General features: G+C 40.2%; 2 protein-coding genes and 1 long non-coding RNA gene across 3 annotated transcripts; 1 reads left to right on the top strand and 2 right to left on the bottom strand.

The window, feature by feature from the left end:
- The first annotated feature begins 5,234 nt into the window (after positions 1-5,234).
- TMEM126A (transmembrane protein 126A) lies at positions 5,235-12,596 on the top strand. The gene is made up of 5 exons (XM_049780073.1): positions 5,235-5,379; positions 8,192-8,290; positions 9,946-10,139; positions 11,694-11,808; positions 12,369-12,596. Exons 2-5 carry the CDS (start codon positions 8,199-8,201, stop codon positions 12,559-12,561), a joined length of 594 nt encoding a protein of 197 aa, XP_049636030.1. The 5' UTR covers positions 5,235-5,379; positions 8,192-8,198; the 3' UTR covers positions 12,562-12,596.
- Positions 12,597-17,754: 5,158 nt separating this feature from the next.
- LOC126017988 (uncharacterized) lies at positions 17,755-20,418 on the bottom strand. The gene is made up of 2 exons (XR_007498906.1): positions 20,272-20,418; positions 17,755-19,154 (listed from the first exon to the last, which is right to left on the bottom strand). It is a non-coding gene; the product is annotated as an uncharacterized LOC126017988 (long non-coding RNA).
- Positions 20,419-20,624: 206 nt separating this feature from the next.
- Positions 20,625-21,686, bottom strand: CREBZF (CREB/ATF bZIP transcription factor). Its single transcript, XM_049780056.1, has one exon. The coding sequence runs from the start codon at positions 21,684-21,686 to the stop codon at positions 20,625-20,627; it is 1,062 nt and encodes a 353-aa protein (XP_049636013.1).
- Between the last annotated feature and the right edge of the window lie 5,056 nt (positions 21,687-26,742).

Here is a 26,742-nt window from a genome sequence, read left to right as displayed (position 1 = left end):
AGCGCTACTGGGTATGACCCAGAAACCAATCAATCAATCAAGTTTAAAAAAAATATGAGCAGCTAAATTCTCTTAAGTGAGATTAAACTGGAAGGCTAGAACTATGGCTCTTTTATTGTGGATATAAAGAAACGTACATTCTGTTTTATTCTAGTTATATGATTTTTAGTTTTACATTTTAATATATTGAGTTAATATTTGTTATGGTATAAGCTAAGGTTTAGTTTCATCCTATGCGTGTAACTGATTTTTTCCAAACACATTTATTAAGTCCTTTGTTATAAATTATTTGATCATTTATCTGAATTTTTTCTGGTTTCTATCTTATCCTATGATATATGTGCCTGTTTTTATTTATGTATATTTTACTTTTGTGTATATAGTGTTCAGGAGTGGACTGAGATCTCTTATTTTAAACATGTACTCAAGTCTTCAATAAAATTCATGATCTTATAAATGCAATATAGTTTTAAAGAGAAGTGTGATACCTACCACTTTGCTTTGTGTGTGTGTGGGGGGGTCACACCCAGCAGTGCTCAGGGGTTACTCCTGGCTCTATACTCAGAAATCACTCCTGGCAGGCTCCGGGGACCATATGGGATGCCGGGATTCGAACATCATCCTTCTGCATACAAGGCAAACACCCTTGGCAAACGCTATCTCTCTGACCCACCACTTTGCTTTTTCTTGTTCATGGTTGTTGAGGTGTGTGGGTGTATGGGGGAAAGGGAAAGAGAGAGAGAGAGAGAGAGAGAGAGAGAGAGAGAGAGAGAGAGACAGAGACAGAGACAGAGACAGAGACAGAGAGACAGAGACAGAGAGAGACAGAGACAGAGAGAGGGGGGGAGAGAGACCTTGCATTTCCTATTCAGAGGAAAATGCGTTAGAATTTTGATTGAGGTATCATTGAATTCATAAGTTTGTTGTTTTTCCCTATTTTTTATTATAACAACATGACATATACAGTCATTTCAGGCATTAAATGTTCGTTTGTTTGTTTGTTTTTGGTTTTTGGGCCACATCCGTTTGACGCTCAGGGGTTACTCCTGGCTATGTGCTCAGAAATCGCCCCTGGCTTGGGGGGACCATATGGGACGCCGGGGGATCGAACCGCGGTCCGTTCCTTGGCTAGCGCTTGTAAGGCAGACACCTTACCTCTAGCGCCACCTTCCCGGCCCAGGCATTAAATGTTCAAACACCAATCCCATCACCATAGTGATGATCTTCCCTTTACCAGTCCCCAATCACCATAGCCTGCTTCCACGCAGGTACAACCAAACTTGCTTCACATTGCTTGTTACAAGGGCAAATAGAATTATCCAAACAGACCAACATGGTCAGTTTGAAATGATTGTTACATCTCTCCATGGTGTGACAAATCAGTTTCTAAGGATTTAGTGGGCTGCGGTGGTGCTAGTTGTCTTACTGTTCAGGTCCACTGAGGTTGGCAGATTACTATGTAACTTTCCCATCAGCCCTCTTGTCATACCACTGGTGTAACACTATTATAAAATATTAAGGTGTTACATAGCTACGTGCACCATGTGATTCGGTATTTATAGATCTAAAATAAATTTGGTAGCTTGGAAGTTTGATAAGGTTAAAACTCCAAGCTGGGCAGTTTCTGTCACAGGGAGGAGGCATGATGTTAGGCTGCTGCAGTTTATTGTAGAAAAGGGAATCTGTGCCTCTTCCATCTTTCTGAGAGGGCCATGGAGGTATCAGCCTGGGGCAGGCTACCTAGGAAGTATTGGCAGCCATTATTTTCTTTTAGAGCAGAGTGGAGTGGCCAGTCTTTTTCTGCTGTAAAGATGGTGGCTGTGGAAGGGATGGGGATGCTGGATTTTCTAGTGGCAGAGTGGGCACAGCCCCACTGATAAAACTGATAACTGATAAAACAGTTAAAATCTTCTACATTAAAAATCACCAAATGTTGAACTCACTTTGGCAGCACATATACTAAAAACCACCACATGCTGTATATCAAGAAAATGAAATGTGAGCTCACTATAGGTCAAACATTTTTAAATGATAAATTATAAACTTTTTTTTGGTTTTTGGGCCACAGCTGGCAATGCTCAGGGTTTACTCCTTCTGTTCTCAGGAAGGATTTTAATCATCACCTCATTACCTAAGTCATTTCCCTACCATAAATACTCTGACAAGAAACTATTAGCCTATCCTCTAACTACTTAATGTATCTATTTATATATATGAACAGACATTACTTTTAATGAATGAAATAGATAAATACCTAAAAGCATCTTATCAAATTAATAAAGCAAGAACAAAAATATAAGATAGAAAACAAAAGTAACCAATGACAAGAAGAAACATACACATACATTCTAAGAATTAAAATAAAAGATAGTATAAAATATTAAATATATGGATGTTGTGTGGATGTTGAAAATCGAGAAAGCATAGTTTTCCATTACAATTTTATGCTGATAAATGCTTAATGATATATGTAATATATATTTTAAGATATAATATAATAAGTAAAGTTAAGAGATAAAATATCAATGGTATTTCCTGATGTGGTAAATTAAAGCCCAATGTATACAATAAAATAATGTAAATTCTTTAGGCACAGCGGTAGAGAGTTTGCCTTACACACGCCAGACCAGGACAGACCTGGGTTTGATTCCCAGCATTCCATATGGTCCCCTGAGACTGCCAGGGCTGATTTCTGAGCACAGAGCTAGGAATAACCCCTGAGCATGGTGGGGTGTGCCCCCCCAAAATTAAATATTTTAAAATGTCACCATTGAAAGAGCATTGAAAGATAGAATATAGCAAATATTTATGTATGATCCAAAATATTCAACAAACTGGGACCAGAGCAGTGGCACAGCAGTAGGGCATTTGCCTTGCATGCAGCTGACCTAGGATGGACCTTGGTCCCATACAGTCCCCCAAGCCAGGAGCGATTTCTGAGCGCAGAGCCAGAACTATCCCCTATGCATCAGTGGATGTGGCCCCCCCCCAAAAAAAATCATCAAACAAAATGGAGCAACATCATCCATTCTCAGAAGAGAATATAGATCAACCCAATTTGAGCCAATTCAAATATTGCAGTTATTTAATTATAAAAAGGAAAATGTTACTATGTATTAAATTAATATCTTACTTTAAATAGAATAAGATTTTTTTGTTTGGTTTTTGGGCCACATCCAGTGATGCTCAGGGGTTACTCCTGGCTCTGCACTCCGAAATGGCTCCTCGCAGGCTCATGGGGCCATATAGGATGCTGAGAATCTAACCTGGGTCCCTCCTGGGTCAGCCATGTGCAAGGCAAGCATTCTATAATTATGCTATCATTCTAGCCCTAATAAGATCTATTTTAAATGAACCATGTAGGTGCCAGAGAGATGATAATACAGGTAAGGCAACTTACTTTGCACACATATGACTTGGATTCAACCTACTGTACCACATCTGGTCACCCAAGCAGCACCAGAAGTTATACCTGAGTATGGAACCAAGAATAAGTCCAGGTTAGCCACAAGTGACAATGCAAGGCAAACACCCTACCTGCTGTATAATATATCTAGCCTATATGCAAAAGCTATTTAAGGTGAATTCCAAGACATAAACTACCTAGAAATGTCTTTGATTAAAATTGCCCCCTGAAAACAATTGATTCTTTCTTGAAAACTTACTTATATATTTCATGTAGAGTAGAGTATTTTATAACATTCTCTACATATCTCAAAGAAATTGAGATCTTTTGGGGCAGGGGCGATAACATAGCAGTAAGGCATTTGCCTTGCACGCGACTGACTTGGAGCGGACCTGGGTTCGATCCCTGGAGTCCCATATGGTCCCTTGAGTCAGGAGCGATTTTTGAGCACACAGCCAAAAGTAACTCTGAGGGTCACTAGGTGAGGCCCAAAACCCTCTACCCTCCCCCAAAGAAATAGAAAACTTTTATATGGTTACCTACTGCTCCTTGTCTTTTTTTTACCCTCTTAGAAGTCAGAGAAACATCAGTTCTCAATAAAATATGATGAAGAAATAAGTAAATAATTTTCTAAGAGTTATATTTAAAGTTTATTGGCTGTGTTAAACATTATTCATTCATGAATCAGGCACTGTGCCAGCTGGTTGTGCTGGCACACATATTTTCTCTAATATTTTAAAAGAAATAAAATGAATAAGTAGAATTTAGATTGATAGCTAAGGGAAGTAATAGACCTACAACCTGAAGGAGGTATATCAGATATAGGGATGAAGAAAAGTCAAGTAGAGGGAGCAACATGGCTGAAAATCAACAGCACTGAAAAGTCAGTAATGGAATGGCTAAAGGGGCCTATAATCATAATAAATTAGTGTTCAAGTGGCTCAAATGTGAGAGCACAAGAAGTAGCACTTTTAATGAGTACTTTTGCCTTTTAACTAGCTGATCCTTGTTAAATTCTTGGAACAGCGTATGGTCATGTGATCACTCCATTAAGCAGTCATCCCTAAGGATCAGAAGTAAACCCTGAGCAGTCAGGCATCTCCTCCCTTCTTTTCCCCACCCCCCAAAAAAAGCAGACTGGGAGAAGAAACAAAGCCAGTTTATATAGGTTTTGCCACCCATGTTTAAGATTTTTGTTTTGCTTTGTTTGGGGGGTCACTCCTGGCAATGCTCAGGGATGACTCCTGGCTCTGCACTCAGGAATCACTTCTGGTATTGCTGGGATACCACATAGGATGCCAAGGATGAAACTCTGGTCAGAAGAATGCAAAGCTTTATGCAGGGTTTTATTCAAAGTCTACAGGAAGTTACTAAACCGAACATAGGTCACATACCGTAAATCTATTAACATATTTTTCTACTACCAGTTCTTTATAGAGAATATGTACGCAATCTCTGCAAAGGAGTTTTCAGAGGTCATCAGTATTCCGGGCACCCCTTACTCAACTCTGCTATAGACTCTCGGGCAAAGGCTGCATTGAAAATAAGTATACTCCTGCTCTAGAAATGCTCAGATTAAGGTAGGGCAAACAACCAGATCAAAAAACAAGGTGCAGGGAGCAAAAGATCCAAGGAAGAAAGATCAAAGAGCTTGGATTTTTTTTTTTTTCATTTTCTGACCAAGCATTCGAGTCTCACACCTGTGCAGGACAACATTCACTTCTAAAATTAACAGTTTCCACAGGCCCGGGGAGCCCAATAATTGGTACCTTTTCCAGAGGCCATCAAGCCCTCCAAATTCCTAGATCTAGGCCACAGGCTATCAGAAGGAAGTCGCCAGGGCTACAAAGCTCCGCGCCGGACAACCAATCAGCGGCCGTGACCTCACGCTCACCCTGCGAGTCACGTGCCAGCCAAGATGGCTGCCTGCAGGTTAAGTGGACGGGCCTTGCAGTGAGCCGCTGTGGGGAGAGGTAAGGTCCGAGACGGCAGCGAGGCGTGGGAGAGCATCAGGTACTGGAGTCAAGAGGCAGCGGGTGCGGTCAGCCCCAGGGTCCAGCACAGAGCTGTGACCGCGGCGTGGAAATGAGATCCTGGGAGTGGGGAGGAAGGAAAAGCATTGACCCTAAGCAGGCTACCTCCGGGTCACTTTCCATACCAGACTTTTTCTTGTAAATCAAGACTGTAAAAGGGTTTTTAAAAAAGCCTGCGACGTACTGTCATTCCTGGATTACGGCTAGTGTAGTAATCCCTTGTTAAAGTTTTCCGAGATCCCAACTGAGTAGCACTAGAATTGATGCAGAAACATTGAAAAACGTTGCATTGGAAGATGGCGTGCTAGCTTTTTAAAATGAAAGTTTCTCATGGGCAACAGGGATAAAAGGATCTGTTTTCAGTATGCCCCTAGTTAGTAATTTTGATGAATTAAGAGTGGGTTTTAATGGTCACATTTAAAAGATGACCTGTTCACAGAATTTGGAACTTCACCTCTAGGCAGAACGGAAAACCTGGAGTTAGTAATTGGGCCAGACTTTAAATCATTCGATTCAGATTCACACCACTTACTATGACCTGAATTTCAATGTCATGCTACTACAACCTCCCTACAGACAAAACCATTCAAAACTCTTGTTGATCACATTGTGTTTGTCATGTTATAGCAGCCTAGGCTTAAGTGTAGGAAACCTAGTGATAAATTCCTAACCCAGCATTGTATTTAGGCTAATTTTAAATGGAGATAAGCAATTTCAGCGTACTCAGCATTTCCCAAACGATACCACGATGCCAAATAAGCGTATGACTTGTAATGTATATAATCATAAAACCAAGTTGTTTTTTTTATTATCTACGAAGTTTGATTTAACTCTACTACTGATACCTGATCTTTTAAATCTTTATGACAAAACTCATCATTGACAACCTCCTACTCTGGCTTCAATTAAATTCTATCCTGGGGTAGTATTGCTACCTGGAGTAGCTTGCTTTCCGAATAGCTAGCAATATTAAGAATTTTGTTTCTGGGGCTGGAGAGAGAGCATGGAGGTAGGGCGTTTGCCTTTCATGCAGAAGGTCATTGATTCGAATCCTGGCATCCCTATGATCCCCCGAGTCTGCCAGGAGCGATTTCTGAGCGTGAAGCCAGGAGTAATCCCTGAGTGCTGCCGGGTGTGACCCAAAAACAAAAAAAAAATTCGATTATTTTCTCGGGGGTCGGAGAGATAGCATAGAGGTAGGGCATTTGCCTTGCATGCAGGACGGTGGTTCGAATCCCAGCGATATATGGTCCCCTGAGCCTACCAGGAGTAATTTCTGAGCATAGAGCCAGGAGTAACCCCTGAACGCTGCCCGGTATGACCCTCCCAAAAAAATTTGCTTCTTTTTTTTCTTCTTCAGAGCAATAGACTTCGTTTATTGAAGGTAGGGACAAGGCTTTTTATTTATTTTTATATCTTAAACACCGTGGTTACAAACATGGCTGTAGTTGGGTTTCTGTCACAAAAAGAACACCCCCATGTATTTTTTTCATTACTTGACAAAGAACTTATGTGTTCTGAAAAATCTTAAAATATTTACTGATCTCTGCCCACCAGTGGGCTGCATGTAATTCATTGTGGGTTCAAAAATAGGCATCAGAGAGATAGCACAGTGGTAGGGCGTTTGCCTTGCAAGTGGCAGACCCAGGACCAACCATGTTTCAAATCCCAGCATCCCATACGGTCTCCGTGCCTGCCAGAGCGATTTCTGAGTAGAGAGCCAGAGTAACCCTAGTGCTGCCTGGTGTGGCCCCAAAACCAAAAAAAAAAAAAAAAATCAAACATTTGAATACCTATTTTATATATTTATATAGCTACAGTAACATAAGAAGCTAGTAAAAAGATGTCACAAGTGAAAAAATTTGGATCCATATGCTAGAATATACCTACAAGTGAAAACTCCAGTGTTTATACTCAAACTGGATGATTTATACTTGCCGAGAGCAGTTTGCTTCTCATTATAGTGTATTTAGTGCTGTTTCACATCAAATAGTTCCTGTAAATTTTATATATTCTTTCATGGGGTTTTTTTTGTTGTTGTTTTTAGTTTTTTGTTGTTTTTTTTTTGGGTTTTTGGGCCACACCCGGCGGTGCTCAGGGGTTACTCCTGGCTGTCTGCTCAGAAATAGCTCCTGGCAGGCACGGGGGACCATATGGGACACCGGGATTCGAACCAACCACCTTTGGTCCTGGATTGGTTGCTTGCAAGGCAAACGCTGCTGTGCTATCTCTCCGGGCCCATTCTTTCATGTTTTTACTTCGAATCTTTTGGGGGTATGGCATATATCTATTTGGGGGGTTATCAGCATTCAGTCCTGGCAGGCTCAGGGAACCATATGGGATGCTGGGGATCAAACCTAGTTGCCTTGTGCAAGGCAAATGTCCTCCCCACTGTACTTGCTCTTTTTTTTTGTTTGTTTTGTTTTTTTGTTTTTGTTTTTCGGGCCACACCCGTTTGATGCTCAGGGGTTACTCCTGGCTATGCACTCAGAAATTGCCCCTGGCTTGGGGGGACCATATGGGATGCATGGGATGCCGGGGGATCGAACCGTGGTCCTTCCTTGGCTAGCGCTTGCAAGGCAGACACCTTACCTCTAGTGCCACCTCGTCGGCCCCTTGCTCAAGTTCTTGATATTTTGTGTAAGAGTATGATTCAACCTCTAGTTATTTTTAAAATTAATTCTTTGGTTCATGGAAGCCTTTTGTTTTTCTAGAGATACATTACTGATAATGAAATTTACCTTTTCCTAAGGTTCAAGATGGAAAACCATAAACCGGATAATACTGCCAAGGAAAACTTGATTTTTAATATTATAAACAGAAAAATTAACCAACTTCCAGAAGCAGAAAGGTAAGAACCCTTAGTTTAAATCATTTTCTTTTACAACAGCCAGATATTGCTCAGTGGTTGAACTAATTTTTGTCCAATAACTATAAATTCCACTCCTCATCCTCCACAGCTTCTGCCCCATTTTATTATTTTGTTTTGGGGCTACACCCAGCTGTGCTCAAAAATTATTCCTGGTGTTCTGCTCAGGCATCATTCCTGGTAGGATTTAGAGGAACCCATATAGGGTGTGGGGGATCAAAATCAGATTGGCTACATGCAAGATAAGCACCCTACCCTGTATCTTTAATCATGTTTTCCTCACTATGATGTTAAACTGTTGGCTGTAAATATAGAATATCAGAAGGAAGTAGCCTTTTCGCATTGTAAAATCAAGTGCAGAGTATTAAGTTTTTCTAGGCCAGAATTAGTGTCTTATGATACATCTCACCTTACACAAGTCCTTGAAAAAAAATGAATTTAAGGCCAGGGGGATAGTAAAGTTACATTTGGAGATGGCAAGTTGCTTCTCAAATTCCAGTTGCTATATAATGTAGACATTTATACTTGTAATATATGAATGTACTGTATGAAATATTGAAATCTGAGTTCCATTCCAAAAACTGGCTCCATTTAACTAAAATGGAAAATGTATTTCACAGATGTTGGAAATACTTTATAGGAACTGCTCATTTACTATTTCCTGTTTGCATAAAAATGTAATGGTCTTTTACATTTATGCATTTATTATTACTGTTTTGTATGTAGTCTAGATCATAAGGTTCTCTAACTTGCCTACTAGCCCATCTACAGAATAAAATTCACTTGTTTCCCTCTGGAAATGTACTTGGCTAGTGGAGGGTGTTGATGGCTACACCTAGCAGTGTTCCAAGGTCACTTCTAGTAGAGCTCAGGAAACCATTTGGGGTACAAGGAATTGAACCCAGATCTACTATGAGAGCCCTGCCACCTTGTACTATTTCCTTGGCCCCAGGAAATATATCTTCCTTAAAGGAACACAAGTGCCCCACCAGGAGTAATTCTTGAACACAGAGCCAGGAGTAAACCAAGCATACTGATTGTGGCCCCAAAACTAAAGTAAATTTTAAAAAAGTTCTACAGTACCTTAAAGCATTTTTTAAGGGATTGTTATTATAGTACAGAACATCCTTATATAATATAGCCCTTAAGTGTTAGTAGTACTGTCCCTCAATCCTGACTAAAGCTTTAGAAGAGTGAAAGAGGTACACTAACTCTTAATTTACAGAACTATCTTCTGTGCATTAGGTGCTCCTGATTAAAAAAAAAAAAACTATCTTCATCTGCATTATTTTCATGTAATTTATAGATTAGTGTAAGCCTGCCATTATCAGTGATAAAATCACCTTATAAAGTGATTGTTTTGAGAACCTTGGAGAGGTATCAAAGTCTTGACTTTTTATTAGTACCTTTGCAAAATCATAAAATTACCAAAATCTAACGTATTACTGTATTCCTGTGTTAACCAAATTACATTATTTTAGGGATTTTAGAGACGGATTATTAAAGATGTTTTGAAGCTATACTCTATCCTGTTATTATTGAAATCCCAATAAACTTTGTCATATATACCACTTCAATTATAAAGAGTGCCCATACACACTGGGGCCAAATATACAATTTTTCTCTCATCTACACAGGAACCTACTTGAGTATGGATCCACATTTATTGGAATTAATGCTGCTCTCAGTGGCCTAATAGCAAACAGTCTCTTTCGACGCATCTTAAATGTGACCAAAGGACGTATGGTTTCTAGCATACCTATGGCAGTGGTCCCATTTTTAACAGCAGATGTGTCTTACAAAGGTTTTATAAGTTTACCTTTAAGTACAGGTAAGTTGTTTTTACTATGGACACTTTGTTCTGGCAACTTACATTAGTCCTCAAATACTAATGAGCTCTATTGCAGTAAGCCAGTGTTCGATCAAAATAGAAACTTCCAGGGCCAGGATGTGGCTCAACAGTAGAGCAGTAAGGTGGATGGGGAGTTGGAGTGGATGTTAATGGCAATTAACATTAGAATGCCAAACAAGTAAAATGCTTACACAGCAAATTCAAACACTTGTTAAAACTTTCTCAGGAGGCTCAGAGAAATCAATATATCTCACATTTGGTTTTTCTTCTGGGGGGTGGGATTTTGGGTCACATCCGGCAGCACTCAGGCTCTGAGCTCAGATATCGGTCCTGGCAGGCTTGAGGAACATACAGGATGTCAGGAATCGAACCAGGGTCCGTCTAGTATTGGCCACATGAAAGAGATGCCCCACTGTTGTGCTATCGCTCTGGCCTACATTTGTTTTGACCCATTGCTATGCTCAATGCATAGGTAGGCTACAGGGGACATTATTTTAGGTGCCATAGGATTGAGCCTAAATAGGCTGAATTCATTCACGACATGTACACACACTTAGAAAATTATAAAACTTTATAACTATGCAGTAATTTTTTCCAAGCACTGTTTATATATGTAAGAATTTTTTAAATATTTGGCTAGTCACACATATGCTGAGTACTTTGAGATAATAATCATGAAAAAAAAATTTCAAATAAACATATTATCTGCATTACCACAGTGGTGAAGGTCCAATTACATTTATACTCCTTTACATTGTGTAATTTGCTTGAATCTCCATGACAACTGTGGAAACAATTTTTGTGACTTTGGAGGCAGTCCAGTTTAAGACTGATGAAAACACAATATTAACTTTTTTTGTTTTTGTGCCACATCCAGAGGTGCTACATTAGTCCTGGTTCTGTGTTCAGAAATTATTCCTGGCAGGCTTCAGACACCATATGGGATGCTGGGACTGAACCTTGTCACTGCCGTGTACTATTGTTCCAGCCCCTAACATTCTATTTTTAATACAGACCATTTTAGGAATTTTAAAAAATTATGAAAAAATCCACATGGGTTAAAAGATTTTTTTTTACAGAAATGTATTAGCTTGGGCTTGCAAGTATAAAATGCACAGAGCAAGAAACTATTACAGTAAAGTTCAGGGCCCGAAGAGACAGCACAGCGGCGTTTGCCTTGCAAGCAGCCGATCCAGGACCAAAGGTGGTTGGTTCGAATCCCGGTGTCCCATATGGTCCCCCGTGCCTGCCAGGAGCTATTTCTGAGCAGACAACCAGGAGTAACCCCTGAGCACCGCCAGGTGTGGCCCCCCCCCCCAAAAAACAATAAATAAATAAAGTTCAGAACCAATTGTTTTTCCTAAAATGGTTTTATCAGTTATTCCTTATTGTCAACGTAACTACTTTGCAAAATGACTTACTAAATGTGTTTGTACAGCTGCCTAAATACGAAGTATCTGATACATATCAGGAAGTTTTTATAATTTATGATTGATTACTAGGACATTCATTTTTACAACTGTTGTTTCTTAGGTGATTTGAATTGTGAAACCTGTACCGTAATTCGTGGAGGGCTAATTGGTTTTATATTGGGTGGTCTATACCCTGTTTTCTTGGCTATACCTCTGAATGGTGGGCTAGCAGCCAGGTAGGATTCCCTTTTTCTTTTCATAATTGAAAACTTTAATATACTAATGACTAATTAGAAAATGCTTAACTTATTGTCATGTCATGTTAGCTGTCACATTAATAATCATTTCTCAAGAATTTGAAGTATTAGAAATTGATCATACTGTGCCTCTTGCTATTTAGGTTTAAGTTCTTAATTCATGTATTATGTACCCAAAGATGTATAAAACTAACAATATGTCTGATTTGAAAGCTTCATTATATAAACACACACATATGAATAAAATGTTTTTAAAGAGTTTGAACATATAATGAAAATTATATCAAAATATCTGGCTATAAGCCTAGAATACCAAAGGAAAATGATTTATTCTGATGAACTCTCGAACAAGTAATATATATGTCTCCAAAGAAAACAGAGAAAGAATAAAATACCAGTGTTAATACTGAAAATTTGACAATACAGAATCTTTTACTTAAACCAGTTTTAAAATTTGGGGGGGGGGGGGTTTGATGTGTTGAGGATTAACACATCTGTATATTCTTCTCTAATGAATTATCTTAATGTTTCTCTTACAGGTATAGCTCAGTTCTGTTACCTGAAAAAACAAATATCCTAGCTTACTGGATTGGGATTTCCAAGCCTGTCTTTAGAAAGATGCTGTTTCCCATGTTGCTCCAAACTATGTTTACAGCCTATCTTGGATCTAGACAATATAAACTACTTATAAAGGCTCTTCAGTTACCTGAACCTGGCCAAGAAATTCAGTGATTGTTCAGTAAGACTGCACCCAAATAAAATTATAAAAATAACTTGTCTAATTATAATTTGTAAAGTACAGCTTAGGAACCTACAAAATAAGGATACCTACTTAAACTTCTCGAGTATTACTTTCATTCACCTCTGCTTCAGTAAGCTTAACCCATAATGCAAGGGGAAGGAAATCTGGAGACTTCAGAAAGCCAAGGATGGAATGGGCTGAAAATGAGTGAAAACACAAATGTTTTCCCCCACTGGCATTATTCATCTACAGAACCTTATTTTAAGCACTGCCTTCAGAGGTGTAATTCCGATATTCATTTTGAGGGATACCTGATATATAAACAGGTATCTGATAGATTCTTCAAGTATCTTATCTGTTTGATTAACCTCTCACCGTTTCATCAGTAACCTAACTCAAGACTTGGCATTACAGAATGTATTGTAAATTGCTTAATTATGTGATATGCCAACACTCAAATGGCACCCCAATCATTTCTAGTGCTCCTGGTTTTGTTTTCCTCAAGGTGCCATATAGTAAAGTGCCAGATTCAAAAAGGGGTCAAAACATGCAAGGCAAGTGCCTTCCTTATATCCTCCTGCATTTCCAGACCCAGATTATTTTAAGTAATGTACAGTTCCCGATTAACCCCATCCCAATTCAGGGGCTGCACTGGCTGTGCTCAGATCTTCCGGCTCCACACACAGGAAATCATTTTTAGCAATGTTTGGGGGACACATGGGATGCTGGGGATTGAACCCAAGTTGGCTATTTGTAACACAAGCCCCTTACCCACTGCATTATCACTTATTTGAAGTATCAAATTATCATTTTAACAAGATTTTGTGTGTTTATGCACACATATATTTATGCTTTGGAGCCACATCCAGCTATGCTCAGGAGTTACTACTGGCTCTGCACTTAGGAATCACTCCTGGCAGCGCTTGGGACCATATGGAATGCCAAGTTTCAAAACCTGGTTAGCAACATGTGAGGCAAACACCTTATCAGTTCTACTATCACTCCAGCATGCCCTAAGATTTCTTTCTCCAGTTGCTTTAATCAGTGACAATAAAAGTTAAAGAACTTTGATGAGAGAAAATACCTCATCTGAAAATGAAGCCATAATCCATGTGTTTTATGTCCTACTTCTAGATAAACTTCTGGTCTTGTGCTATGGCTCCAGTGTATCCTAGCTGAGAATCACTGGTCTAAAATAGAGAATCATGGGAGTCTTATCAAACGATATTAAGTGCCACTCGGATCAAATATAGTGATGTAATCTTGTGCTGAGTAAACCATCTAGAAAATGCAGCTTCATTAAAGTCTGTTTCTCCACAGAACATGGTACTACTTAAAGCTAAAAATTAAAGTGAAATAAACAGTATGCAGCTTTTTGGAAAGAAAAACAATCTGTTCTTTTAGCAAGTGCCTAATCTGGTGAACTATAGCAAATTTATATAGGAAATGATCTGAATTACAAAGCAAAGAACCTGCATTTTACTAGACATTCTGTGTTCTAGAATTTTATTATCTTGATTCTTCTTACATTTTATATAATGAATATGCTCATCAACTAATAAAAACATTCATTTAAAAGAAAACAAACATTACCCAGAGCCTGTAGTTGCTCTTACGACAGGATACTTCATGGACAGGGAAGGGTCTCCCTGTTTTTAAGCCAAAGGTTTTTCCTTTTTATTTCCCCAACTTTTGCTGTGCCTATAGAAAAAAACTGCCACCCCCACTTTCTTCATTTTAAACAGAGGCTCCCACCTTTTTCATAGAACTTTGGGACATGTATTACTTTGTTTTACCTCATCTTTCTGCATTTTCTATAAAAAGGACAGAACTAAATGTCCAAGCCAAAGACAAAAACAGGATCAGGACAACTAAACTAAACAATCTGAACTTAAAGGGGCCTGTTACACTGGCAGGTCTGGGGCATAGGGTGGTGGTCCAGGATGCACTCTGGGAACATTGGTGGATGGAGGGAGGATGGACACCGGTGGAAATGGCCCTGATTCACACTGTATATCTGAAATTCAACTACGAATGACTTTGGAGATCATAATGGTTTCAATAAAATAAAGTTTAATCAAAAAATAATTTCCAAAAAAATGCGTGCTGTAGTTAAAGCAGGTAAAGTATTATGATCAACCACGTTGATCCCCAGCATCAGAAATGGTCTCATAAGCACCCCCAAGAGTGATTTCTGAGCACAGAGTCAGTAGTAATAACCCCTGAGCAACTCTGGCTGTACCCCACCCCCCAAAAACCAGAAAAGATAAAAAAAAAAAAAACTTGTTTATTTTACAAGTGAAAATATTAAGATGAGGCTATCACCCTAAAATATTTTGTTACTTTTAATTAAAGATTATTCCATGCCATTAGATTTCACTATAAACTGAAAATATCTTCAAGAAAACCATTTTAAGTCAACAAAATTTTAAAACCTATTAAAGAACAAGTTATTTAGTGAATTTCCAAAATAACTTATATTTAAAAGTAGTTAACTGTACTGTGTGACATATTTTTTGTACTTTAAAACAATAAATATGACCATATTCAATCTAGGTCAAAGTGAGAATTCAATTTGGTATTACAATTAGGCATGACTGGCAGAGTATACTGAGAAATTCAATTAAAATACATGGAAAATGCTGTGCTAACAAAACATAATGGAGTCTCTAACCAAAGGCCCCAGATCCTTTTTGATTCCTGGCTTACATGGCAATTGTTTTTGAAGAACAAATAGCACAGAAAAATGACAGTAAAGGGTCAGAGATAGCATTGCGGTAGGGTGTTTGCCTTGCAAGCAGCGTACTCAGGAGGAACCTCATTCAATCCCCGGCATCCCATATGGTTTCCCAGCCTGCTAGGAGTGATTTCTGGGTGCAGTGCCAGGAGTAACCCCTGAGAGCAGCCAGGTGTGGCAGAAACCAATCAATCAAGTTTTATTTTTTGTTTTTTTCGGCCATACCCAGTGATGCTCAGGGGTTAATTCTGGCTTGGGGGACCATATGGGACAGATCGAACCGGGGTCTGTCCTAGGCTAGTGCGTGCAAGGCAGACGCCTTACTTACTGCCTGCACCACTGCTCTGGCCCCAAATTAATCAAGTTTTAAAAAAGAAAAATGACAGTAAAATATAGTAACAAACTTTTGTGATGGTCTCAAAATTTAGTACTGAAGCTAAGAAAAAGAAAACACCTGAAAATACTTTTCAAGAGTCGTCAGATTAGTCATCTAAGAAATCTGACTTATGAATATGGAAGACCTTAAACTCAATCTTCAAAATGTTGAACTAGTGATAGTATAGTAAGAAAGGTACATGCTTTTGCATGTGGTGATTCAGACTCAACCCCAGGAAAAACATATGGTCCCCAGAGGCCACCAGCAATGATCCCTAAGACAAAGATAGGACCACTGGGTATGAGCCAAAAATCAAAATATTGAACTAAGCAATCACTTATTTTACAACATTATCAGCAAAATGTCCAGTATTCTATCAAGGTACTGATGGTCACAAGATGTAGTGCTGATGCCTAATCTTTGGTTGAGGAAATAAATCCAACTCTACTTTAGTATCATAAGAGTACTCAATAGTCACACAAGCATAGTCCATTGAAGATTGCTGTCAGGAATAATGGGATACTGAAGATTTTAAGAAACTAGGTGAAGTTAACCAGGTTTTTTGTTTTGTTTTGTATAATATCATACAATAACCAAACTTTATAATTAATAGTATGTATATACCAGGGGAAAAAAAGGGAAGAACCTATCTCCTACCCCCTCCCACTTCTATTATTTGCATACCTCAAAAAGGAATCAAATACAATAAATTACTGAACCTAGGTCAAATGAAAGAATGTACAAACACAAGCCAACAAAAGTAAAATATAATCATTCAGGTTTTAGTTTTTTTAGTTGTGGGGAAAAAATTTTTCAGTATACTATACACACACACACACACACACACCCCACCCCCCCATCAACCAGAATTGGTAATGCCTTACTACTATTCATTAGAAACCTCAAAATAATCTAAAAAAGTTCCAAATAATCATCTTAGAAAGATAAAAACCTCAGAATTCAAACATCTTGTCATTGCCCTGAATTGCGATTAACTATCTACACATTTCAACATAATCAACTTCTCCAAAGATATAGACAAATCAGTACATCTATTTTGTTTCCAAAAAAAAAAAAAAAAACTATAATTAAAAAGTTTACATTAACTTTAATAGTCTCAGCAAAATACGTGTGGTGCTTTAGCTTTAGTGGTTCCAGGAAATAAATAACAACTCATAATATGCCTTGTAATCATTGATAGCCTGTCCATGTAGTTCTACTCCATTTGTTAATTACACAGAATGTGTCCTTGATTGTGTCATGTATTTCCTAAATGAAATACTATTCTCTTCTCAAATGAGTACAATTTTTAAAAGGTATGCAAAGAACTGAGTATCACTCCTATGAAAGACAAATGGGAAAAGTGTAATTTTGTTCCAAAATTAACTTGGTGTCATGTATCTCTATTAAAGTCTTTCAAGGATTCCAGAGAATCTTTTCTTATCTCCATTTCTGGAAAGTGAAATCAGTTCAGAAGTAATTTGGGAACTTGAAAATGGCATTCTTTTTTTTTTTTTTTTTTTTTTCAGCAGATGCCAAATTTTTGACCGACATGGCTCCCACAATTACTCTGTTACCATCAGTCCAGTCAGTTAACAGGTTGTAGGAAAAGATTCGCTTTTTGCAGACACTGCTAAGCTGTTTAAAGAGAAGAGAAAGAGATTAATTTAGTGATTATAAAATGCACATTTAAAATATTTTGAACACTTTTTGTAGGATTATATTAGGTGTGATTACATTTTACAAATGTGGATTTTATATATGGTAAAGAAGTGCAAAAACACAATCAGTATAATAAAAATAGGTCAATATGATGAGTTAGTTCAACTTCCAGGAGTTCTCTCCATCAGACAACTATTTCAAAGCTAAGAGTACTGATGAGTCTGCCATCAAGGCACAATGATGTTTAAAAACAAAATAAAACAAAAAAACCTCCAGAATATTGTTTGTTTTTGATGAATTACAATAGCACTAATACTGAAAATTTTAAGACAGCCCATATTATATTCTGGAAATCTCTAACTACTAGTCATTCAGAACACGATGTTCTAAAAATAGTAAGACAACAGCTTCATATTAATCATAACATTTTTAATTAACAAGTAGTGAATAGGACACTTTTTAAGATATTGTTTACTACACACTGAAATAAACAGATCTATTGCAAATTCAAAAACTCAAAACATTTTACAGTAAAATGTGCTTACACATAAATACGACCAAATTTACTTAAAGCCCCTGGTTAGATAGGTCCTAAATACATGCGATACCATGTAAAAACAAGACCATGAAGTTGATGTAAAAATGACAAAAATCACTAAGTTACCAAAATCACGGAAAAAAAAAATGAAATGAAAACTAAGAAGACAGTTAAAACATAGAAATCTAACAAAGCAGCTTTAAAAATAGGCAACACTAATCTCCATTTTCAAATGTTCTTAATCAAGTATTACCCCAAAATGTCATTTATAAAATGACAATCTAAAAATCTACACTTGGAATTTCAAAGCATCCCAATTCAGAAAACTTTGACTACTGTTATTACCTCAGCCCCAAACTTCAAATAACGCAGGAAAAAAGCACAGACATTAGGAAGAAAACATTCCAAGGGAATGGTATATTCTTTTTAGTAAAACACACTTACTGCTTTCAGAACCTTTTAAGACCCACAGTCAGCATTAACAACAATCATTTTTCCTATTTTCATCCATTATTTTCCAATGTCATGTTAGAGATGAATAAATTCTTTGAGCCCATAACTGAAAGATCAACAAACCTGGTTTTATTATGACACCATAGTTTTGTCATTGGTACTGCACAAAATTATATACAAAGAAATAGATACAAAATGTTCAAGTATTAATTTCAATTCAAGGCTTCTGTTTCAAAAGCTACATTTAACATATTCCATAAAGATAGCACAAATTAGTCATTTCAAATAACTTTTCCAACTACTTTTGGTTTATATATATCTATATCTATATCTCTCTATATAGATATACATATATAAAATTCAGTAGGCACTAAAAATTCATGCAACTGCATTGTGAGGGGCTTGTTCCTGCACTGGTATAAGCAGGTTCATCACTCCAGATTGAGAGTTTGGCTATTACCCATTCATGCTCAAGTGCAGTAGATGTTTTTTACAAAATATACTGTGATGCACTGGAAACCAGCGACCAAGTTAGGTCTCAAATATATTATCTAACAACAAAACATTTACAGTTGTGCAAGAACAAGGATTCCATTTTTATAATAACCAAATAACAACGAAATAAAACATTATGTGTAAGATAACTTACATCTTTGGACTGCTGGAAAATACTTAATCATGAACATTTTTAAAATAAAAGACAGCAGAAGCCCTGATATTACCTCTTTTTCCTCATTTCTTATACTACCTTTTAAAATAAAGCAGGAAATGTGGCCAGCAGCTGGTCCCGTCTCTTCTGCCCCAACAGCTGTATCCACTTTAGCACAAAGAAAAACAAGGATACTAAATACGTATAACTTTATCAAACAGTGATGTTTCACAAAGAATTTAATGCCTCTTATACTGCAGTTCATCGTAATTCAAGTCACACATTTGGGCCACAGCAATAGAAAAGAACTAAGGAAAGAGTATGTCCTATCTTTGGAAAAAGCGACAAATTGTGTCGTTAAATGGCCAGAAGCTCTTTTTTTCAAAATTATTTGTAAATAGGACAAAATACCCTTGAAACATGGAGAATATGATTCTTTGTGAAGCCTCACTTTACACGACTTCATTCACATTTCAAATCCTTCAATATCTAATCATACATGAATTTAATCTAAAATTTTAATACAACAAAAAAAGGTTTTCAACAATTTATGCATACTCAGTGATACGTAATCACTGCGCTGGTCCTCAAAGGTTTCATTTATCATTCTCATTCTTCCTTCAGTTAACTAACGAGGGAGTCTGATAATTTCCAACTTTTCTACTAGTGAGATAGTCATATCTGTCCATTTTAATAGACTGTTATTTCTAGATCTTCTACTGAAAACTAAAAGAACATTCTTGGAGATATTTAAGATTTCTGCCATCTCCAGCAAAGCAACTACAGTAACTATCACATCTGTGCATGCCCCAAAGACTTCGTATGCACCTCTGGAAAGTTGCTCTAAAACTGGAATTCCAATTTGCACCTTGTACAACTCGGAACTTCCATTCAACTTCACCTGTGTCACTGTCTCCAAACTGTTATCTCTATTAGCAGCTGTCAGTGTACAGTTGGAACCGATGTCATCCAAGGCCATGTCCACACTGGGGACAGAAGAGCTAGGTACACGCAAGTCTGAACAGGTGACACAGTAACAGCTATTTCAACCAGAAGAAGCATCTTCCAAGACATGACTGACCAGCACGAGTCTGTTTCCAGGGTGGACAGGGCCCAAAGAAGATTTCCCCTCCCGCCTTCCAAAACCGAAAGAAAAAAAAAAAAGAAAAAGAAAAGAAGGCAAAGAAAACCACACACACACGCAAACACAACTTGAGATGTGGCCCATTCAAAGTAGACTAAGCAGCCGAGCATGAGCAGTTTACGTCAAGAGATGGATCCTTACCAGGTTGGGAGGCGGGGACGAGAGACTGTTCAGTAACCCCTACCACGGAGCCTGGCAGGAAGGAAGGAAATCACCTAAAAAAGAAACTGTCAGAGAGATTTAATAGTCACAGGTTTATCAGGAGGAGCTGGCTACAGTGTCACATTCATGCTTCAATTGGAAAGCCTACCCCTTAAAAACAAAAACAAAAACAAAAAAGGATTCGACATTATCATTTTTTTTCCTCCTCTGCCATGTCTCCGGTGCCGAGGTCCCGCACTAGGGTGTGTTTTGTTTTGCAATTTTTTTTTTTGATCATGGAGTGAGGGAGTTTGAAAGGGGAAGGGAGAGAAAGAGCTGTGGATTACTTGACCCTACATTTTGAGCGCCGACGCCGACGCCGCCGCCTTCCGGGCGCACGCGGCGCAGAACTCCACCGACACCTTGTCCTTGTCCACATGCAGGCACACGCCTCCCGCCGCCGCGGCGGCGTCGTCCTCGGGCGGCCAGGCGTCGGGCCGCGGCTTGCCCACGGGCAGCGCGTAGTCGTGGTCGCCGGCCGGCGCGTCCCGCAGCAGCGAGGTGCCGAGCCGCAGCCCCACGCCGCTCAGCCGGCCCAGCAGGCGCGCCAGGCCGCTCTCGTTGGCCAGCACGGCGCGCAGGTAGCGGCTCTCCTCCTGCAGCGCCTGCACGCGCCGGCCCAGCTCGCGGTTCTCGGCGCGCAGCTCCTGGTTCTCGGCCGCCAGCCCGCGCACGCGGCTCTCCAGCCCCAGCACGTACTCCTTCTTCTTGAGCCGGTTCAGGCGCGCCGCCGCCGCCGCCGCCTTGCGGGGGCTCTTGCTGCCCGCCAGGCCGCCCTCGCCGCCGCCGCCGCCGCCGCCGTTGCCGTTGCCGCCCTTGCGCCGCCGCTTCTCGCCGCCCCCGTCGCCGCCGCCGACGCCCGCGCCGCCCATGCCGCTCAGCAGCCGCTGCAGCAGGTCGGAGAAGCGCTGCATCTCGGCGGCCGCCGCCTCGTCGTCGTCGTCGCCGCGCCACAGCCCGCCGCTGTCCGAGCCCGCGCCCGACGACGACGGCGGCCCCGGCGAGCTCAGCCCGGCCTCCAGGTGGCGCGGGTCCAGCAGGTCGGCCAGCTCCAGGCCCGACAGAAAGTCCATGTCCTCCGGCGTCTCGTCCTCGGGGCCGCGGCCCTCCTCCGCCATCGCGCCCGGCGAGCGGGCGCGGCCCTCGCGCTCGGCCTCCGGCTCGGCCTCGTCGCCGCGCGGGCTGCCGGGAGACGCGGCCGCCGCCTCGGCCGCCGCCGCCGCCGTTTCCTCCGGAGCCTCGGCCGCCCGGGGCTGGTCCGAGCCGGTCGCGGCCGCCGGCGCCGGGCTGTCGCTCCCGGGCGGGGACGCGCCGCCGCTCGAGGCCGCCAGCAGCTGGGTCAGGTGGTGCCTCATTGGGCGCGCCTAGGCCCGGGCCCCCCACCCGAGGGACCCGGCCCGGCCCGGCCCGCCCCCGGCCCCAGCGCGTGCCGGCGGGGCGCGAGCCGGCCCTCCAAGAAAGGGGGAAGGCCCTCCGAGTGGGGGGGGTGGCGTGGCTCGACCCCCCGCGCCGAGGCGGGGGGCGGGAACGGGGCGGAGGGGGACGGCGAGGACCCGAGCGCGAGGCCCCGGGATGACTCGACCGCGCCACCCAGACAACGGCCCGGCCGGAAGTCAGGGCAGCGCCGCCGGCCCCGCCCCTGTCGCTCACGCGGTCTTTCCCCCCACACACACACACACACCCCACCCCGCACCCGTCCCAGTATCGCGAGAGTTATGGGAGCTCCCGACTGGGAGACTTTTCGCTCTGCCGCGACGTTTAGGAGCAGCGGCAAAATTGACTCACCTGGCTAGTTCTTCCGTTCTTTGCTTTGTTTCCTTGCGTTCCCTTTCAAGCCAACGGAATAGACCGTTTAGACGCTCAATCAAAAAACCAGCACATAGCCTTTTTGTCTCTTGATAAGATCCCCTTAAGCTGGTCCTTTCCTTTTCCGTTATATTCTTTTTTTAAATATTTATTTTAAATATATTTATTTATAATATATAAATATATATATAATAAATATAAATTTAAATATATTTATTTAAATAGCTTGATTACAGATATGATAGATATGATTGTAGTTGGGTTTCGGTCATGCAAAGAACACCCCCCTTCATCAATGCAACATTCCCAAATCTCCCTCCTCCCCACCCCACCCTCACCTGTACTTCCCTCCTTCATTCGCATTGTTATGATAATTCTCAATGTAGTTATTTCTTTAACAACACTCATCACTCTTTGTGGTGAGCTTCTTGTAGTGAGCTGGACCTTCCAGCCCTCCTCTTTTTTGTCTCTGGGAATTACTGCAAAAATGTCTGATTTTTCTTAAAACCCATAGATTATATCCTTGGACCTTTCACCCATGTCGTCCTGGGATCATTCATGTACAAATTTCCCCCACATTTTCTAAATATATGAGTTACATGAATCTTTGCATTCAAGCATATACGACCCAATAGTATCCTCATCCGTGAAACACTTGGCAGTATAGGCTTTATCTGCAGTTGCTTTTGTGAAGCGCGTTTTCTAAATCATCCCAGTTACAGACAACTCAAGCCTTCTCCAACATTGCTCCAGTGAGCATCTCTAAAAGTATGAACATTCTACGTAATCATAACTGTTTTCATAGAGATAATTAATTTTGTTAGTGCTGTTATTACCCAGAACATAATAACATTTCCTCACTTTTCTCTTTTGAGCCAAGATCCAGACAAATTTGTGCATTAAATTGTAAAGTTCTGGAACCAGAGAGATAGCACGGAGATAAGGCGTTTGCCTTTCATGCAGGACAGACGGTGGTTTGAATCCCAGCATCCCATATATCCCCTGAGCCTGCCAGAGCGATTTCTGAGCATAGAGCCAGGAGTAACCCCTGAGCGCTGCTGGGTGTGACCAAACAACCAAAAAAATAAACAAATAAAAATAAAAACCTATAAAAAATTGTAAAGTTCTTCCCTATGGCCACTTCCAGTTTCTCAAAATCGTCCTTTCCACTTTTTTTTTTTTAACTATTTCTTAATACTGGATTTTTAGGGGAGTTATCCTGGGGAAATAAAGCAGATTCTGTGTGTGTGTGTGTGTGTGTGTGTGTGTGTGCTTATGATGTTTATCTGTTCCCCTGAAACCCAACTACAAACATGTTTGTAATAATAAATAATATTTGTAATCTTAAATGAAGATATTAATAAAAAATTCAAATAGTAATTCTAACAGGAAGCTCAGTGGTTATATATATATATTTTTTTGGGGGGGGGGTCATACCTGGCAGCGCTCAGGGGTTACTCCTGGCTCTATGCTCAGAAATCGCTCCTGGCAGACTCAGGAAACCTTATGGGATGCTGGGATTCGAACCACCGACTTTCTGCATGCAAGGCAAATGCCTTACCTTCATGCTATCTCTCCAGCCTCAGCTCAGTGGTTATTTAATGAAATAGTTCCTAGTATGTTACCTAATACAATTGGTATATTATATAACATAATGTAAAATAAATTTTGACTCAGCATATATGAAAATATTTTATATAATTTTATAATTTTAAAGAACCAGCTATAAATAACAGTTTTAAAAGCACATCTTATCACTCTGATTATTTTTAATTTTTAATGATATTTCCTATATTGTTATCTAGTTATGAATGTTTAAATATAATATTGTTGGTGTTCCTCCCAAAATATAATCACTTTTTTTCTAGGAACAGGAGCTCAATAAAAGAAAGAAAGTAGTGCACTGGAAAAGAAATTTACAATGCAGCCCTCAGAAAAAAAAATAAGAACCAAGTGAAATAATATCAGTTCTCCAAAATTATCTTTCCCTTGGCTTCACCTTTCCTCATTTCTCATTCTTAATACTGTTTATTTTCACAAACCTATTTTTTATTTACTAGTTATAACTGTCATGAAGATTCAGATAGTGAAGAAGTGTATTTTGTTTTTAAGTAAAAGCATTTTTTACTCAGAACTAGCTACACAAAAGTAACATTAAAATTGGTGAGTATAGGGGCCGGATAGGTGGCGCTGGAGGTAAGGTGTCTGCCTTGCAAGCGCTAGCCAAGGAAGGACCGCGGTTCGATCCCCCGGCGTCCCATATGGTCCCCCCAAGCCAGGGGCGATTTCTGAGCACATAGCCAGGAGTAACCCCTGAGCGTCAAACGGGTGTGGCCCAAAAACCAAAAAAAAAAAAAAAATTTTGGTGAGTATAGAGATGGAACAATAGTACAGCAGGTAAGGTGCTTGCCTTGCACGCAGCCAACTGGGATTCTATTTCTGTCATCCTTATGGTTCCCGAAGCCCCACTAGGAGCACTGAGCCAGTAATAAACCTTCAGCACTGTCAAACCGCTACCCCAAAATTGTTGTATATAATAAATATTTTCCTATTTACTGATAAAATTTATTTAGTTTAGGGGCCAGAGCGATGGTGCAGCAGTAGGGTGTTTGTCTTGCAGACGGCTGACCTAGAACAGACTGCGGTTTGATCCCTTGGCATCCCATATGGTCCTCCAAGCCAGGAACGATTTCTGAGTGCCTAGCAAGGAATACCCTCTGAGCGTCACTGGGTGTGGCCCAAAATAAAAAATAAAATTGAACTCTTGTTTTTGCATAAACATGTTATTGACATCATTTTTTCCTTTTGTTTGTTTTTGGCCACACCTAGCACCACTCAGGGGTTACTCCTGGCTCTTCATTCAGAAGTCGCTCCTGGCAGGCTCAGGGCAAATGCCTTACCACTGTGTTAACACTCTTGCCCATTTTATTGGTATCTTTCATGTCATTGGAATCTTTTGTAGAATGCAACTTTGTAGAATTACAATTTTCTTTTTTCTAATAAAAGTAGACATGCTTTTCCAATGTTTATTCAGACTACTCATTTTTACTATAATGGACCACACGATCATGTTGTGCAAGCATATTTCTTTACTTAATATTTCGACTACTCATTTTTTACTATAATGGACCACACGATCATATTGTGCAAGCATATTTCTTTACTTATCCTATAGCTCCCTTATGATAAATTCTTCAAAATAGAATTTCTGGTTATTTTTTTATTATACTTGTGGGACAAGGAAAGGATCATGCACTTTGCTCTGACAAAGTGCTGGGGAGCCCTGGGGGAGCTGGTTGTATTTGCTGAGCTAAGGGTCTCAACTGACAATGCTGGGTTTGATGCTAGGATTAATTGCAGACCTTCAGATATGAAAGAAAATGGCTCCATCACTCCTTTAGCCCCTGAACACAATGTTTTTACACATATCCTTAACCTTGTTTGTTACCTATTAAAAGATACCGTGTTTTCTGGCTTATAAGACAACTTTTTGACCCATGAAAAACTTCTTAAAAGTTGGCAATCATCTTATACGCTGGTATATGGCATGCTGAAACTTACTCCAGCTTCAAGGATGAGTGCTCCACCCCCCTTACCGTTGGCATCCCTCTGTTCAGCTTTTATGGGACACAGAAGAGGGAGGTGCTCTGTCATCCTCTAGCTGTCCTATTAGTCACTGCAGCCCAGCCAGCTGCTCTTGGAGGAGCCCTCTCCCTGCTCTCAACGTAGATCACTGTTTTATGTTTACATGTTTGATGACAAATAGCCTTATGTTTATAAGTGACAGTGTTCTAGTTAAGTATGCATGACATAAGCATTGGAATTAAAATTTCCATGTTGAAACCAAATCTTATGTTTTTTAATTTCCATTTGGTGTGAGTTAAAAGAGAGGTAGTCTTGAGACTGGAGCCGTAGCACAAGCAGTAAGGCATCTGCCTTGTGCAAGCTAGCCTAGGATGGACCACAGTTCTATCTCCTGGCATCCTATATGGTCTCCCAAGCCAGGAGCGATTTTTGAGTGCATAGCCAGGAGTAACTCCTGAGCATCACCAGGTGTAGCTCAAAAACAAACAACAAAAAAAGAAAGGTAGTCTTATATGGCGAATATAGTCCAAACCCTATATTTTAACAGGAAAAGTAGGGTTTGTCTTATATGACCAGTCGTCTTTTATGCCAGAAAATATGGTATTTCTCAACAATGGAGTATGGCAATATTCAGTTCCTACCTACTCAATGACAGCAGATTTGTTCTTTTTCTTTCTTTTAAAGGTTTTATTAGAACACTGTGATTTACAAAGTTGTTCATAATACAATCATTTCAGGCCTTAAATATTAAACATCAATCCCACCACCAGTATGACTTTTCCTCCTCCAGTATCCCCAATTTCTCATCTACCAATATAGCTTGCCTCCTTGAGGCACAAATTTTCTTTATATTTTTGTTACAACACAAAGGCAACTGAAATTATTTAGAATTAGATCAACAAGGTCAATTAGAAGTAAATGTTGTATATGTCGGGTTCTGGTGGGGGGCCCCCGATGAGGTCAATGCAAGGGTTGAGAGAGGATCTCTCCCAGCCTCATAGCCTGTTAGGCCAGAACTCA

This window comes from Suncus etruscus, chromosome 9 (assembly GCF_024139225.1).
Source record: "Suncus etruscus isolate mSunEtr1 chromosome 9, mSunEtr1.pri.cur, whole genome shotgun sequence".
Taxonomy (NCBI): Eukaryota; Metazoa; Chordata; class Mammalia; order Eulipotyphla; family Soricidae; genus Suncus; species Suncus etruscus.
This window is presented reverse-complemented; position numbering and strand designations above follow the sequence as displayed.